The sequence below is a fragment of the Limulus polyphemus genome, unplaced genomic scaffold (genome assembly GCF_000517525.1).
Source record: "Limulus polyphemus unplaced genomic scaffold, Limulus_polyphemus-2.1.2 Scaffold1030, whole genome shotgun sequence".
Lineage (NCBI taxonomy): Eukaryota > Metazoa > Arthropoda > Merostomata > Xiphosura > Limulidae > Limulus > Limulus polyphemus.
Window position 1 is genome coordinate 41,997 of NW_013666640.1, and position 19,004 is coordinate 61,000.

Genomic DNA, 19,004 nt, shown 5'->3' on the forward strand with positions numbered 1-19,004 from the left:
CCTGCTCGCGTAGGTTTGTACGTGGAGATGCTACTCCAGGTTTGCAGTCCCTCTTCCTACCATCTGTTGGATGTCAGTTTTTGGCAGATATTGTGTTGGTTGTAGCTAGATGCAGCATGTTTTCTTGCTTGTGTATGGCCAGATATTGTCCTCCTGCAGCATACTGGAAATACCATACCCATTAAAGTCAGGTTTTGGACTGGAAGTGTTCTCCTGCTGAGGATTTAAACCTTCCTACCATCTGCTGGATGTTGGTTCCCGGCAGATCTGGTGTTGGAAATGCATGCAAGTGGAGTTGGATTTTGGAATGGAAGCTTGTCCCTACCAATTCCCATTTCAAGGTGAAGAGGTAGGTGATCCTCTACTTACTGCGGATATGATTCCATTCCAGATTCTGCCTGGTGTTGAATGAGGTCAAACTACTACTACGGTCTGTTGCGCCCTAGCCACTTGACACCCAGGAGTCCCATTCATTGGTCATACATATTCTGGGATTCCTTCATGTTTTTCTGCCTTTTATGTTTGCAACACAGTTATAAAGGATTGAAGAGTATACCTTTGGTGCAGTCTTCCTCTGAGGTGTGATGTTTTCTCTTTTGGTTCCACACCTCCTGGTCTCTCTTTGGGCACTTTCTAAAGGGGACCTTTTTCTTTTATTGGCCCTCTACCTGTTCAATGTGGGATTCTAGCTATTTTGTGAGTTGAGGTAAGATATCGTATCAGAAGTTAGTATTTTTCTACACTGATAATGTATTTCTGATAGATACTTAACTCTGCTCACATTTCCCACCCAGTCTCTCCCACTTCTGATAATATATGGTGTAGATCTTCTGATCAATCTTGAAGTGATTAACGAGTGCAGCTGTGAAGAGGGTGCTGAATACGATAGGAGTAGTGTCACACTCCTATTGGTGAAGAGCTGCTGCATGATCATTTGCATGTGGATATGCAGAAGTGGAAGGCTAAAGGCATGTGTTGAAAATTTGCACTGACAGAGGGCAGTGCTAGTTGAGAAAAGCTATTTCATGAGTGGGGTAAGTATCTATCGGAAATACATTTTCAGTGTAGGAAAGTGCTAACTTAAATTTCCTTCTGGTAGTGAACTTAGTAGTAAGTTAAAATTACTCTTGAAGCTGTATGCATGACAAATAAAATGTACTTAGCATTTGACAAACTTTGAAAGAGAGAATGATTACTCACATGCTCAATAAGTATTACATTGTGTTATGAACTATTTCTCACCTAAGTCTGGTGAAGTAAAAATAATTTAATTGGAGATTCTTGAATGATGCAAGTAAACATAAATTAACAAATGATTAACCATATTAGGAAATGTGTCACAAGTTTTATAAAAAGTAAAAGTCACAAGTAAAATAAAAACTTGAAAAGGACTGAAGTAGGTTCTATACATTTTGCTAAAAGCACAACCGTTCAGTAATTTGTATCAAAGAGTGGGAAGAGTCTGATCCATGTACGTATGGTTTTTACTAGTACTTGTGTAAATTTCAGATGTTTAGAAAATGTATCACCATGATTTTTAATGTGGTAAAATTGGATTTAATATGTACTGATAATGCTATTACCTTCATTATACACATTGTTTTACTTTGCTTACTTAAGCTTATGAATGCAGTATTTAAACACTTGTTGATAAATGATTTATGGTTTTATGGCCCAGTAAATAATTTTTACTTTTGTTGTCTGCATTAGTCTGTGACTTATTTGCTGTAACATCAGGGCAAGTAAATGACATGAAAAAGTATATTTGTATTACTGTAGTATATTGGACTTATATAATCATTATTTCCTCAACAATGGTTCTTTGAATTAGGAAGAATCTTTACCAGAAAAACAGTTATTAAAAAAGAAAATGTTTAATTGTTTCTTAGATACTGAAAAACATTGTTTTAACTTTTAAGGGGTGGGTGGGATAATAGTGTTTCATAATAACAAAAAAATAAGAAAATTTGAACTTAGTAGTTCACTTCTATATTTGCTAGTGAAAACAGCGACCACTAATGAATTCTATTTTTGTATTTGACTTAATATTGTTTTTATAAAGAATGTTTCCCTCTAACTGTTTATAAGTTTTTCACTAAATTGTGTTTCCAAGAAAAGAAAGTGTTTCTCATTGTCATGATATAAAAATATTGTTTGGTTTAAATACTGGTGATTAATTTATATTTGTGAGTAAATATTTTATTATTTTTAAGTTTTGTTATAACAAGAGTTAAAAGCAGACAATTGTAGAAGGTTTTGTTAATAAGTAATTGGTGTCGAGAATATAGAAAGTAGCCAGACGAATATGTAATAAAGATATGAATAATGTGAGATGAGTGGGAAGTGGCAGACAGACAGATTAGACAGATAAAAGTAAAGTGATTATAGTTGGTGTGAAGTTAAGTAATGTAAAAGTGATAGGCCTAACAACTGACATAGGCCAAACGTTTAATATGTTAGAATGAAACTAACAGTATAAAAAAATATAAGAAATATAATTTTATTCCATCAAAGCATGGTTCTAAAGTAATTGAATCAGCCAGGGTCTTCAGAAGAAAGAAGACCAAACGAATTATAGTAACTTGTGCCACAACTGTAAGTGAATCATGCACAGAATTCTAGTATGATAGTAATATAGGGAAGATAGTTCAACTTGTCAACTGAAATTCTAAAGTAATTGAATAGGTGTAAGAGGACTTTTGCAGGAAGGAGAAAACTACATATATAGAGAGAACTACATAAATAGTGTTTATGATATACCTGTAATCTCTATAGTGTGAAGACTTTGTTATACACACGTTTAACTTGTGTGCTGTTTATTCATCTTTGAATTTATTGCTAATAAGTCACAGACACCTACTGTAGAAGAATCCTAAGCCCAACAACAGCATAGTATGTATTTATACTATTAAGAAATATAAGTAAAAGCCATTTATTTTGACAATTGGCAAAAAGAATAACTTGTATATATATTTTAAATCTGACACTCATCTACATGTTCCACCTACTATTTGGTTAACCCTTTTGCAATGGGTAAGTGTAACTGAGCATGTCACGGCCTGTTAGCAATTTATTTTGAAAATTTTATTATGTAACTTTATTATTGCTATATATCAATGAAATTGGCATCAAAACTTTGCTTATCTTTTCAATTTTAGTATTATATTTTTTAATTTCTTAATTCAAAATATAATAAAGCTAATATCAATTTGTGTGTGTCACATAGCATCTCCTCATGTTTTGTTGCTCAGTTTATATTTTTTTATGCCTACTATATACATCTAAAAGTGGTTAATGGTGCCTGGCATGGGCAGGTGGTTAAGGCGCTCGACTCCAAAGCTGCAGGTCGCGAGTTCGAATCCCTGTCACACCGAAACATGCTCACCCGGTGTCCAGACTAGGACTCCAGTCCTACTCCTGGATACACACCTCCAGAAGAATTTGGAGGTGTGAGAAACACCATACAAAACTACTACTAGTGGCTAATGAATTATAAATATGAATTTTAGATACTGGCAAGCTAGAATATAAATTTAGAATCTCCCACCACTTTGATTTGCTGAGAAATCAATGTATCTAGCAAATCAACTAGAATAGCACCTCCTCCTACTCCATTCTTTCCAAACCTCTTGTTTTGTTCCACCTGCTTTTCTTAAGAGTCTGTTTATAACCAATAGAAAGGACAAGTTGTGTTTTACGGGATTCTGACAGTTGTTTGTAAAGAGCTTGGAATAGAAAATAATCATTTTGCCAAGACTGTTGAATGGTGATGACAAAGTTGTTGCTCTGAACGGAAATAAAAAAATTATTAACACATATATATACATTGTTTATAAACCCAAGCAAGTTACAGATGTTTTGGGTGTACTAGTAGAGTAATGTAATATATTTTTTTCTTTCTAAAATGTATATTTGAAGCCTACAAAAATTATATTTCATCACCCTCCACTTGAAAAAATAAACGAGGCTTAGCACTAAAGGCACACAAGGGCAAAATATTTTCCTATTACCGTAATTTCTCATAAATACTAGAAATGATTGTTTTTCTATGTAATTTCGATTTATTGTTCATGTTTCAAGAAAAATAAATAAAATTTAGGCATTTATGAGTAAATATGTATGTAATGTATTGTAGCTGAAATATCAGTTTAATTTTCAAAATATTAGTAATACAGTTAGATTTGTACTTTGTATTTGATTCTGTATGTAAGAGAACTTCTAAACTACACTTTAGCTGCAAAAGTAAGAATGTTTTCTAAAGAAGATTAGACTTGTAAGGCTTGCAAAACTAAATGAGTGTGATAAGTAGTACAGAAACTAGTTGTTATTGGTTGACGAATAAGTGCTGAAAAGAGAAATAGGATTTTATAACTATGTGCTCAAATTACATCTTTGTACACCTATGCTGCTAAATTCCAAGCACCCTAAAAGGATTACCAATATTCAGAGATTGCAATATTTATTGTATCAGTACCAAACCACATAATAAATGTTTTGACAGGTTCAAAGTGCAGTGTTGTTACTCTCGATAAGCCGATAAATTACACATCCTGTTGTTGGCATAAACATTTTCATTGATTCTAAGTGCAATGTGATAACTCTGAATTTTCCAAGAAAACATTTTAGCATATATAATCTAATACATTAGACATTCTGTTCTTGAAGCAGGGTCAAGTCAACTATCTTTTCACACGTGCTTTGTTGCTTTCAGGAGTATCATATTACGGTGGGGTCACATAAACAGTCTACTCACACAAGTGGTGATTTATTGGTTTATTTTCAGCAGGGTTCTACTTTAGTCATTGACAGTAAAATATACGGAGAAAATAAATGTGAAATGTTTAGCAGTTCAAACTCGTAAGAGAAGTACTTTGAAATTTTGTGACCAATAATAACGAAAAAAGGCACAGCTGCTCTTTTTATTTCTAATTTTACAACTTGTATCTTGTATTTTCATTATACTTTTGGGATTTGTCTACAGGCTGAAGACTTGAGTATATTATTAAATAACTGATAAGATATAGTTTTACTGAAAACAAATGTTTGAAATGTATTTAGGAGGATTTAAAGATTACACAAAAGAAATTTGAGATTTTGGGGATGAAGAATAGTATTTTTAATCATAACATGAAAATTGCTTCCACTTGGTCTAGTTACGAAACAGACTCGATATATTCACAAACAAATTTTTAGTAAAAATACTTCATTGAAAAATTTGATTTTTTGTGTACAAAAGGCTTGTAATGCTTACTACAGGTATACCAAATTTTTTAAAGATGCACATACTGAATTAAAAGTTATAGTATAAATGCTTAACATGTGCAAACGTGCATATGAACTCATGTATGTTATACTGAGCCTGTTGCAAAAGGGTTAATGTATTTTGGTCAGAACCAGGAGTTTTGTCCTAATGTTCAATCAGTCCAACTGAATTTTCATGTTTAAATGTATTACCTTGTAACAATTATACATGTAACTTTAATATATGAAACTAATATCAATTTAGGTTTTTGAAGACCTAGGTAAAGAAGTGATTGAAAATGCTTTTGAAGGATACAATACTTGTATATTTGCTTATGGACAGACAAGCTCTGGAAAGACTTTCACCATGATGGGTACCCCAGTAAGTTTTCATGAATGATTCATTTATTTGTAGTATAGTAAGTATGATGCTCTATGGAAACATTTGTTATGATTTGAGCTGTAGAGTAAGTATTATACATTAGGAAAATGTTTGACTTCTTACCATACAGTACAATGTACTGTGAAGTTTTTTTTTTATGACTTCAGCAATGTAGTGAGTACAATATTCTGTGAAGCCACTTATGGCTTCAGATGTATAGTGCAATGCACTTTAAAACCATTTACGTTTTTATTTTTAACTGTATATTAGTTGTTTATTATATTTTCTTTTCAAGTCTTAAGTGTCATATAATAACTAATTTTTTATCACTGTACTTTACCACACCAGATTGATGTAAATATTGTGAAAGGTAATAATTCTTTTTATTAGTTATGTTAAATAGAAGTACTGTACCTTTAACCTTCTTGGCAGTTACTCCGAGACAGTCTCGGGATGAATAAGCTGAACACAAATCATTCATTCTGAGACAGTCTCTGCAGCATTTAGCCTGAGTTTTTCCACTAGCTGCATGCTTCTGTCATCTATTGCTACTTGACATCACTAAACACTACAGGTAGGGCCCATACACAAACTTAGACCTCTATTGTCCTTCTTGTGACATTTGATTTTGTGCAGTGACCTGCTTCAAATACTACCACACCAAATCCAAATTCTAATCACTGAAGCCAAATTAAAGTTAAATTAATATCAAAGTTTTTATTTTGCATAAATTTATACTAAATTATTTTCCTTCTTCTAGGACTATCATAACCAAAGAATTGCTGATTATTGCAGTTTATTTGTGTTCATTGTATTTTTTACATATAAGTAGTACAGTGCACCTGCACAATATGAATACATGATTTTTAGAAAAGGAGGAGGGACTCTGGCTGGAAAGGGGTGTAAATGGGTTTTTATGAGTCAGTTTTGCCATTTTTCTTTAAAATTTCTCAATTTATTTAGAAAAAGTCCAGCCCCCCACCACCATGTAAAAAAAAAAAAAAAGTGACACCTATGGTGCAAAACATTCACAAATATAATAAAGCCAAGGAGGTTAATACTTCATTTTTACTATATTAAGTGGATGATACAAAATGTAGCTTTGGATCCTCATTCCTTATCTGTGACATAAAATATGAGCATTAGCTTCAAATATGCTACCATACCTCTAGATGAAGATGTATGCTTTTGTCAGTCTGAGTTTTTTTCTTCCTTAATTCTTTGTGTTAGATCTTGGTTATGTAGTGGACCCTCAAAACTTCATGAAATCTACACAATTTTCTTTCTCTAGTTGGAATGTTTTTCATAGATAAACTTTTCAAGAAAGACATCTTTCTCATTATTCTTGATTGAAACTTCATTTTTTAATAAGGCATTGTTTCTGAAAAGCTGTTTTTTTTTCCATCTGGATTCTCTCTTAACCTGAGGATATTATTGAATACCTCCATGTCAGGGTTTTTCCCTTGTGTCAGTCACAATTCTTATATGTATTACTTATTGAGCTGTTGTTTATGGTACAAACAGTTGTGTATTTTACATTTATTATTTAGGTAGTATCTACTTTTAAGATACCACATAAATTTGTAGGTTGTTTTATAATGTTCACAAATCTTCTATATCCCATCTGCAACTATCTCAATATTTGATCCATGTTGATTAAATTTAGTGCCTGACAAAGCATGTTGTTACTTGAGAAGTTGAAATTTAAATAGTTATTTCTTCTTTTCATCCCACAATATCTCTAATCTTGTTTTTTGAAAGATACTTTCCCTTTAAAAGGAAATTCAGTGGTGGCCAGTGTATCAGGACAGTTTATTGGATTATCATAGAGAATACCACTTAAGTGTGCTTCTACATATTCATCCTTTTCACAGATTCTTTTCAGGCTGATGGGAATGAAATCCTTGGTTCCCCCGAGGGCTTTAGTTGTTTGAACTCACTTGAAGTCTTGTGTTCACATCAATATACAGTAGTTTTGAACAGTACATAATAATTATAATTAGCTGGTTGCCTAGTTCTTTCTTCTGCCTAGGAAATTCCTTCCATGACAACTTTGAACATTTCTATTCATTTATAAAGATTGACACATTCATTTTTATAATTAGCTGGTTGTCTAGTTCTTTCTTCTGCCTAGGAAATTCCTTCCATGACAACTTTGAACATTTCTATTCATTTATAAAGATTGACACATTCATTTTTATAATTAGCTGGTTATCTAGTCCTTTGCCTGCTTGTGGAGCAGGAACTTCCAACTGAACATTCAGTATTTTGGCTTGTGTATGTTAGTATTTTCACTGTTACTATGTATCAATCAAAGTGGAAGATTTTTTCATAGTTAATGTTGTTGCTATTCTCTACCCTTTCTTTTTCTTTGTTCATTAGTATTATTTTGTTTTTATTTGGACAAGTGTTTGTTTGCTCCCCTCTTATGATACAAGGCTGCTGCTCCTTTTTCTCTTGGCCCTTTTATACTAGGCTCTCCTCCCCTTTTCTTTCATAAATAACTTACTTTTTTGTTGGTGCTTCAACATTGGAATGTAATTTGTGTCTTAAGGCCAGGCCATTTATCTATTTGAGCCTTTGGCCTTTTGTCACTGATGGAACTGTCAATAAGATTTTTATTCCCACCTCTAATGACTTTGGGCCATCTCCTTTTTGATACATTGCAATTAATATGTCCTACATTCTCTTTTCCAGGTATAGTTAGTTTTCATACCCAGATCATTCCTTTTCTTCCAAGACATGAATGGCAGAAAAAAAAGACCATTTGAATCTTTTTTTCTACTTCTGAGACTTTCCTTATTTGTGGCTAAGGTTATTCAGACTTCTGTACTAAACCATGCTGTTTTTTTCTTGTTGTTGAACTTGCACTGAGTTTTTTTTTTTTTTATATTGCTCAGTGTAGGTTATTCATAAATTATGATCCTGAAAGGTACCATAACTTATCCATTATCCTCACATGTTGGCTGAAGGTATTAATTTGAGGGAAATGTTTGTAGATTAACAATGTTATTTTACTCTCACTCTTCTCATCATGATCAACATGTCTTCTGCCTGCCTACTGTTTGTATAGGATGTGTTTCAGCCAAGATGGTAAGTGGACCTGTAGTAACGTTGCTGCTCTTTGTACTTCTGGTTCTGGACAGTTTACATACAGTTCTTAACCTTCAAAGTTTTGTCCTCATGATGATTTTTCCTTGGCTCAGACTTTTGTCTCTGTTTTATATGTTGATGACAAGTATTTATATATAGGACTGTTTCTTGCCATTATGGATCCATTGAGACTGGGCATTGCCTTGGAAAAAATTATTTCATGCAGCTTTATACATAACTCATAGATAGTCATGGAAAATGAGCTCTTAAAAATTTCAGTACTGAAATCTTGAAAGAATGGAATGGATGTTTTTAAGTTATTGTGCTGGAAAATGTTTGAAATTTCAATAAAAAATAATCTGTGAAATTGTGAGCTCAATTTAAAAAAGTTAAACAAACAAAGAGTGGTTATTAGAATCAGGTTTCTTTATATTTTGTGTTGGCTCTTTTAAACCTAGTGCCTTACAAGACTGTTGTTATTTCTGCTGGAGGACATGTTTGATTAATGAAAGTGCCAGGGTGCAGAATCTGAAAATCCTGGAAATTTGAGTATGGGTTCTCTGGAAAGTCGTGAAATTTAATTTTGTATAGCTTGTATGAACCATGACTTTTAATTTGTTATATTTAATGTGTTCCCCTCCTGATGTGGAGTTATTCCTGGTTATTTCACAATTCCACCAGTCATGAGACCTAGTGTTTTGCATATAATAATGTCTGATCTTGTGTGACTACTGATTATTCGGCATCAGTTTTTTTATTCCTCCCACCTAGTCTAGTGGATTATCAATGTACCAGATCTTTTTAACTTTTGAAACCATCTAAATGATTTGTCATGTTATCACTATGGGACAGTGCAGAGCAGGTTTCCAAATTTCTTTCCCCTGTTAGCACCTCTAATGAAATTTCCCTCTTATCAACTTTCAGTTTTGAGCCTGTGCACAGACATGTAATATGATTGGCTTTGTAGATATTTTGGTATTGGAAGAATATATTCTTTGAGCATGTTTAGATATGGGAATAATTTCTATTGTGGAGGGAAATCTTATAGATCTTAAAACGATGTGAACTGAAGTTCTCCAGAAATTGATGTAAGGAAGTGATTATAAAAAGAATTAGGTTTGACAATATAGGAGGAATATCTACCTTTCCAGAGCTATGTAACTATATGAATTTCATTTTGATCATAAAAATATAGATTTTGGTGCCTTTCTTACCAAAAAGTTTTAATATGAAACATATTGATTAATGAAGCATTTCAATATCCATTTGGGTTTTGTTATTAATATTGCTATTTTGTTTGTGGTTATTGGAGATGAAAATTGTGACTTAAGTCCATCAACTTCTTATTTTGCAATATAGAAGACAAGTATTGGAACTGTTTACTTTCTTCACCTCTTGGTTTATTAGATGGAATGTGATTTTATTCTTTGTTTTTATTAAAGTGATACATTGTACACTTGAACATGACATTTTAAAACTATAAAGAAATAACATTTCTTGAAAACTTTTGTTTGTCATGGTTCCATTGTAGCTAGCTGAGATCTTGTATTGAATAAAAGGTATATTGGAATCTAAATGGAATGGGGAATAAAATATATTAACATATTTTCCATATTATCTTTAACTTTCTAATTTGTTAATACTTTAATTTCAGGGTTTTGAAGGTCTTATTCCAAGAATTTGTGAGGCAAGTAATTTATATTGCTTCATATGTGCATACAATATCCATAAGTAAGCATTTTCATCTTTCAACTTTCTAATTTGTCTTTGAAGCAATTCATAAACTATAAATGAGATTGTGTTTGTGTGAAAGAATTTTGAATGACAGTAATTTACTGTGCCAGTTGTAAAAATGTTGACAAAATGTTTTAATTCTTGCTTGACCTTGTTATTGTTATAATATCCATTAAGGTTTTCATAATTTGTACAATAAAATTAGTTTTCTTTAAGTAAATTGAAAAATATATTAAAAAAACGATTATTTTAAACAATTAATTAGCTGAAAGAGTATGGTGTTAAAACTAAAAACTTTGAAATTGGATTTTTTTAGCTACATCATCTTGCAAATAAATAACTTAAAATGTATAACTATTACTGAATTTTTAAAGCATTTTATAAATAGTTTGGAATCCCAACATAATTTTTTATTTTTGTTTGCAAAAATAACATGTATTATATAACTTGTATTTTCCTAAATATAGTTTGTTTTATGAAATTCAAATTCATGATTTTGTTTTCCAGAAATTCTTATTATGAATTAGATTTTTAAAAAAGATTGTATATTTTTTATTTGATAATCAACTGATAAAAGTAATACTGGCAAATATGTCTTATGTTCATTTCAGTAAGGCATATGAATCAAGCTTGATTTTTTCCCCAGTATTATAGTACTGAAGCTTATTGGCCTATAATTATTGTAATTATAACAATTCTTGAATTGAATTTTATCTTTTTTTTTCACACAAAATATGATACAGAAATCCATTGATATAGTGCAAGTTGTTACTGGATATTCTTCAATTAAATTTTTATTATTATTAGCAACTTGTAAATAAATTACATGACTACTAGTAAATTTTCTGTCAGACTTATATTCGGAAAATGAAGAGACTTTCAGACTTTCAGCTATATTGTGATCTGAATGGATACTAGAAATAGAAAATATTGGAAAGGTGTTCACTGAATTTTCTGTGGTTTTTCCAAGATAATGAAAGGATTGTGTGACAGAGTTTTAATTTCTCACACTTGGATAAAACTTAGCAGAAAAAAACAACAGAAATCCTCTTTTCATAACCACTGTCAATGTCAGATAAATATGTTCTGTACATAATATATTTTAGTACTACTATCAAGTAGTAATGTGAATGCATTATGATAGTGGTAGTTAAATCCTGTTACTATTCTATAAGTGTTGCCCAATAATTGGTAAGTTGCCTTTCCTTCTGTGAGTTCAAAATTGCGGACAGTTACCTTAGGTATTTCTCTTGCAGCTTTGAATGAATATGTGAAACAAACAAATCTTCCTATGATGTTTTGGACAGCATTGTTTATCATGCCATGAATGTCATGTATATATTTGTTGGGCACAAAGTTAGGCAAATGATTGGTGTTATACTTGTATGTTTTCTTTTGGTAAATGTTTTGATGAACCAGGTCAGGTGAGTAATCATAAATGGATTATCCCTGGTCAAGTTTTGTTTTTGCTAGTATTTGAAATAATCACTAAACTAAGACTTGGAAACTGTCCAGATTTTTGAGCAACACACAAGTTTAAGGTTGATGACTAATTCATGGAGTTTTTATCCTGTGTAGGCCATGTTCTCAAGAATGAAATCAAAGTCCAACTCTGGAACTACTTTCAGAACAGAAGTCAGGTAAACTGTATCCCAGAAAAGAAAAAAGTGCAGCTAGCTGTGAGCAATAGCTGTATTCTAAAACTACATTGTTACAGAACCTGTATATGTCAGTACTAGCTGTATCCTACAAACAAAATGTTGTATAGCGTGAATAATAGTAAAACTTAACGTATAAAGAAAGGTGTATTATATATGTTTAAGTATCAAGTACAAAATACATCTTACATGCAAGTACTAAATCCAAATTTTTTAAACATTGACATGTACTGGGTTTTGTAACCTAATAAAACTGAGGTCTAACTTTACACTAGATACAGAATAGTCCATCTGTTTTTTAGGACTAGGCTATACAGTAAGTTTGTATGATTTTAAAATACTTTCTGATAAGTTCAGCCATAGTTGAAAACTATTCAAATTATTGTGTTAAAGTTTGTGTTAAAGTAAAATTGGTGGACATTAATTTGCATAACTTCATCATTGAGATATTTTTGTGGGTAGTAATGTTCAGTTGTTAACTCCTGAGGTTTTATAACACGTGGTTACTAAAATTACTGAAAATTTAACTGTTGGCTATGTTCTGTGCAAACTGAATCTTGCCATTTGTATCCAGTGTATTGTATATGCACTAGCTTTGAATACTTGTTAATCTCTAATGTTAAAGTACAAGTGAAACATTTGATACATGCTAACCTATTATTAAATGTTAATGAAACTGAAATACTGTGAAATTGTCCACAACTTATGAATTCTTTAAAAAGGAAAATTTACAACCGTTGTAAATAAAACTTTGGGAGCTCGGGTTTTCCATCAGTGTGTTTTTTATGTTAATGTGAATGGAAGAAAGAAAAAAGATATTTTAATTGAATATTAAGTACTTAGGTTTGTTATGAGACTGTCAAGAAAATGTTTAGCTTGAGGGAAAAAGTTTAATGTTGATGATTTTCTCAAATTCTATCGTGTATTTATTGCACTTACCAACACAATTACAAATTTATAATAACTAAGTATGATAACCAACTAGTTTATATACTTTCTATATTCTATGCAATTGCAGTGTTTGATGATGAAAAAGAAACGTATTTTCCATAAATTATCTAAAATTACTTATATATATATATATATATATATATATATAAATGTTTCAGCTGATAACAACAAATCTTATACAGGCTTTCCTACACTAAATTTGAAAATTTCTGTTTACCCAGAAAGGCCAAGCATGACCCATTGTTTTGGTTAGCATGCTTTACTGTGAAGCTAAGGTTCTGTGGTTTGTGTCGCATTACTGCATGGAAGCTGCATGAAATTTATTCTGTTAATAAGAGATAAACTTGATTGCAAAAGTGCCTTCTTAAATCATATTTAATTCCAAGAATTTACCTTCTTGTAGCAAAAGTTACAAAACCCATTATGGCTATTGTTTCATAATTAATAAGTTAAATTAGGATGTATAACTTAATTGCAATTTCTTCAGAAATATTTTTTACTTACAAATACATTTTATCCTTCTAAAGTTATTTGGAAATTTACAATGAGAAAGTGAAGGACCTTTTGAAGAAAAGCAGCAATCAGCACAGTCTTCGTGTTCGAGAACATCCAAAGTTTGGTCCTTATGTGCAAGGTAATATTTAGAGATATTTAATTTTAAAAAAAGGGGGTTATATAGATATCATGGCTTATCTTGGTGTAAGAATGAAATAAATATTGTTTAGGTTAGCTTCATATAAAGAGCAGACATCAACTGTAAAAGCTTTCTTGCTGTCTAAATAGTTTTAGAATGGAATATTTGTGTTAAAATGTTAATTTATGTAAGTAAATCAGTATTAGAAATAAGGGTCAAATTTCAGAGAATAAGTATCAGAGTTTTTGTCAGGTTTAGTAAATTAATATTTGATTGGTCAAGTTTTGTTATAGTAGGCTAACATTAATATAAGATTATTCTTAAGTGTAAACCTACTGATTAAACAATTTTGGAATTGCAGCTGTCATTAGTTATGTGATTACGTCTTTCCTTGACTTCAGTGTTTTTGTTTTTATAACATTGCCGATGTCTTGATCATGCTTGTATTTTTCATTGGCTTAATGTCAATAAGCAGTGAGATGATGTAATTGTGCAGGAGTAATCATAAACAATCTTGTGTTCATTAGAGCATAAACAAAATACATTATCACAAGAAGAGTGATGTAGGTGCTGAGTTCTTTCAGACAGATGGGACATCCATTATTATAGCATTAGGTAATTTCAACTTTGAAAATGTGACACCAAAAACTTGGAGAGAAAGCAAGAAGTTTAAAATTGTGTCTCATTGAGAGTTAATTGAACATAGTCAGTTAAGATATACACAGTGACTGGTAAATCCTTTTTTATATTCTACATAAACACTTAAAAGGTCCAAGTATTTCTTTTGTTTTCATTCTTTATGCAAAAGATCTTACAAAAATGTTGTGCTTTGATTTATTAAATGCCTTTAGAGAATTTCATAAATTTACTACTAAGTTAATCATGTTAAAATATGGTAAGCTGTTTTTCTTCATTATGAAGTAAATGCCTTAAATGAAGTGGGTTTGAAATTATAAAAACTTTTAAAATTAAAAGTGTTAAGTTCTTTGCTAAAAAACTATCCATAAATAGACAACAATTCACTCAATGCCAGTCTTAATTGCACACATTTGGATAACTTTTTATTAACAACAATACATTTTCACCTAAGTTTATCAGAAGGGGTTCCTCCATGTTACTTTAATTATTTTTTGAAATGTGTCCTTCAGAATCAGCCTTGTACTGCATTTTTTATTTTCTAGTGCTGATCTTATTTTGTATCTTTTATTTAACTCATAAGTAAGACTTGAAGCATATATGTCTGTCAGTTTGAAAATTGGTGACAGTTACTTTGTGACAGAGGGAAAAGTGCAATGGGCATCAAACTGTAACTCATGATCGATTCTTTCAACAGTGGTTAGGATTCAAATTTTACCCTCCAAGTGACATCACAGAAACTGTTATATGGCAGAAAACAAACAGTCTGAAAATTATCTCGGATGCAAAGACAAAAGCACAGTTTTGCTGAAGCTTTAGATGGAAGTCTATAGAACAACGAATGACTGGAAGTATATTTTATAATCTGATGTGTTGAACTTCATGCTTTTGTGGTAAAGAGGTAGAAAGAAAACTACAAGAGACACTTGACCTAGTTTTTGTTTTTCTGAATTGCAAGGAGTTGAAGGTGGTGTAATGGTGTGGAGATCATCCTTGTGGCAGGGGCTGTGTCACTTTATTCTTTGAGAAAGGCAAATAACATCCAGAGAGTATATAAACATTGTTGACATTCGTGTCCACCATACATTGTTGTACAATGATTTGCATAACTCAGGAATCTAGCGATCTTGTAATTGATTTGAAATGTATAACTTTCATTACAGTTTTCTTCCTTGGCCTATAAATTACTAGATTTTCATCCATTTTAGCATTTTTGAGATGAACTTAAACAGTGCATTTATCACCTCAGTGTTTTGCTAATATTTTTGAAGGGATTTCACACCATACTCTTCAATTAATGGGTTATAATTTAGTAAAAAACTTACCTTGTGACTCTATGTGAAGCTGTTGTCAAACAACCAAATATTAGGTGTGTGTGTGAGGGGGTCCTAATGAAGTGGCATTAATAAAATAAAATAGAATTGTAGAAACTTCTATCTAAGTTATTAACTGTTTGTTTATTATAAATTAACACTATTTTTTAGTTCTTCAAATCTATTTATGTTTTTATGTCTTTAATTTCTGCATGATTAGCAGTTAGCTCTATTTGAGCTACTTTTTAAAATTATGTGCTGGCTACATTTTTTTCGCATGTGTATCATTATATGTTATTTTACATTAATTTGGCATTTGATTTTTATTCTCACTGACTCAAGTGTACTGAAAAACATTATTATCCATGAAAACCCACTTTTATCTGGAGAGTCAAAGCTAGCTCCTTTTAAGAATGTAAAACCTCTGTTTCTTTTATTTGGATTTTCCTTTTGTTTTACATTTGACACTTACCTTAAATCAAGCATCAGATATAGTGCATTAGAAAATTTTAATATAAAACAATTCAATTAAAAGAGCTATTAAATATACATTGTGGAGTTTTATTAACTGGCAAGTAATTCCTTGGAACCTGGTTTCTATTGGTTTAAAATGTTATTCTTCCAATTTTTCTCCATGTTCATTATATCTGACATAGTCATATTGGATTAATTTAGTGTTTTGTTTGTTTTAGTTTTTTCCTTTTTATATGTTTTGTGGAATATCTTTTTTATTTTGATTTAACACTATGTACTGTTAGCACTTTTTTTATATAGGATCTAAGCAGTTTATTTCAGAGGATCTACATTTAAACTAAAAATTTAACATGTAAATTAGTGTTTATTACATTTTGCTTAGTTATATCAGGACATACTTGTTACATTAATTTTGTTTAATTACACAGATCTCTCCCATCATTTGGTGATGGATTTTTCTGATGTGCAGGAATTAATGACCAGAGGGAATTCCAGAAGGTGAATATACAGTTTTCCATAAGCTGCCAAAGCTCTCTTTTCTTTTCATATTATTAATGATATAGTATAAAACAAATAGATAAGATACTTCCAGAGATAACCATATTTATTTTTAACTGCTTCAGTAGTGAAAATGGAAATTTGAAGGGATACTTATAAGTACAGTATCTATGATATTTGGACAATAATATTAACTGTGCATGTTAAACATTAGCTTTTTTTTTGCTATCATGGATTGTTCACAATAATGACATCATCTGGTGGATTATACCGTGTCTCTGTAAGAGGCTAATCTATTGTTACCTACCTTCTGGAAGAGTTCAGTGAACTAATATGCTGGAATAATAGAGAGATGATTCAGTAGGATCCACCAGAAGATGCATCTTTAGTTTCATAACTGGTTGTAGTAGTTACCTCCTTGTCTCTGGAAGGTTTTAGAGAATCACCTTTCCTAAAATGTGGATATCATATGTTGGTTAGGTTAGGACCTATGCTTGGCTGTCTTTTGAAGATCCTTATCTATAGTACATCGCCTTCAGTGGCTGTGGAAGAGATCTAAACTTTAAGAATATGTGGAGGTCTAGCCCTATTGGTAGTATTTGCATATCTGACCTAGTAGTTATGACAAAAAATTTTACTTCTGTCTTTTTCCTCATTCATGCTTGAAATGAAGTACATCATTCCATAGTACACAGAAATTGCATTGTAAAGAGGGCAGCTAATTACATTAATAAATATTAGTTGTGAAAGATGTGTTTTTATTTTCTGGATAAGCAACTTGGATTTGTGACATACAAGCTAATTTTTTTCATTACCTTAATTTTATAAGTATTGACTTTTGAACATGTTGACTGCCACATGCTGGAAATGTTTTGTCTTTAAAGTTTTACTTTAGCATTTGTCTCTGAAGATAGTCAAACTAAAAAAAAATTACTGGTGTAAATAGATAATAATAGTTTAATTTTTTCATGCACACTAATAATTATCCATATATGAGTCGCAAGACTTCGTTCTGTTATGATTTGAAATCTATTAATATTAAGATTAGTCTAGATTAGAGTTAACTTATTCCAAGAAGCTCTCAACACAAAAAAAAATACTTAAAGGATATAAATTTATCAATTCATAATTTATAGTTTTCATTTTGTTTAAAACAAGATTGTTTGAATATTTATTTTTTGGTTAGAATTATCGTAAAAAATGTTTTGAGAATTGAAAACTGAATGGATAAGGCTTAAATATGTAATTTTGTATTCTAGAACCACAGCATCTACAGCCATGAATGATGTCAGCAGTAGATCACATGCTATATTTACTCTAACATTTACTCAGGTTTGTGCAGTGTTATGACAAAGAAAAGCAAAACAACATTTCCAAAAAATACATATAATAATTAGATTAAAATATAAGATCCTCTGAAGTGTGTTTTTCTTCATTAGTAGACTTATTCCCGCCAAATCTATTGCCACAATATAAGATTTTATAGGAAATTATTAAAATAGTCAGAGAGAAAAAGAAGCTTTAATATGTAATAATTTATAAATAATTTTAAATTTTGATTATGATGATTGTTTTCACAAATCTTGGTTGAAATCTTTGTAAAGTTGATCATAAGTGTAACTTCAGCAATAAAACTAATCACTAAGAACTATTGGTTTCTGTCTTAAATGTTGTCTTTTTAGGGGGGAGGAGGTGAATACCTATGATTTATATAGTGGATACTTTGAGCGTTTCAAATAGAGTGTAAGTTTTGATGAATCAAAGATTAGTTTATTTTGAGAGTGAACTAAATATAAGACATACCTGTGTATTTTCAGAGTAAACTAAAGCTAAGATATATCTATTTGTTTTCATAGTAAACTAAAACTGATATGTAGCTGGAATGTAACTTGTTGCTTCATGTGTTCTAGTGCAGTAGCTCATCAGTGGGAAAGGCAGATCTTAGTGTATGCCTTATTTACACACAACATAAACATGACAAGACACTGCCTCCCCCACCCCTCTAAATTAGTAAAAACTTCAGTAGTCCATGTCCAACTTTCTACTACTTAATATGGTACAGCATATGCCTATGGTGAGGTAGTTAATAGTAAAATAACTTTTCCTGGCATGATTTATGACTTCAGTGATGGATCAAAGACATCGGTACCTACGTACACACTATTTTATTAGTTGACTTTACTGCTTCTTCTGTCACATGTCTCTTAAAACACATTACAAGTTTTGGCATTACTATTTCATTGTTCAGTAATATTAAACTCAATAAAATCACCTCTCTAAAATCATCTTACATAAAAATGTGTATCTTCCAGGATATTGTAATATTCTTGACTTAATTAATGTTGACTGTACAAAATTTGCAAAATCATTTTGCAAACCCTTTAAATTTC

At 31.1% G+C, this 19,004-nt stretch overlaps 1 protein-coding gene across 3 annotated transcripts in view; it reads left to right on the forward strand.

The window, feature by feature from the left end:
- Positions 1 to 19,004, forward strand: part of LOC106461781 (kinesin-like protein KIF16B) — a 123,299-nt gene that overhangs the window by 31,345 nt on the left and 72,950 nt on the right. For all 3 annotated transcript variants that reach the window (XM_022388827.1, XM_013921634.2, XM_022388826.1), the window contains 6 exons: positions 5,507 to 5,623; positions 10,371 to 10,403; positions 12,029 to 12,090; positions 13,587 to 13,693; positions 16,545 to 16,614; positions 17,874 to 17,946. In XM_022388827.1, the coding sequence (XP_022244535.1) occupies positions 5,507 to 5,623; positions 10,371 to 10,403; positions 12,029 to 12,090; positions 13,587 to 13,693; positions 16,545 to 16,614; positions 17,874 to 17,946 (462 nt within the window). The remainder of the gene's footprint in view (positions 1 to 5,506; positions 5,624 to 10,370; positions 10,404 to 12,028; positions 12,091 to 13,586; positions 13,694 to 16,544; positions 16,615 to 17,873; positions 17,947 to 19,004) is intronic.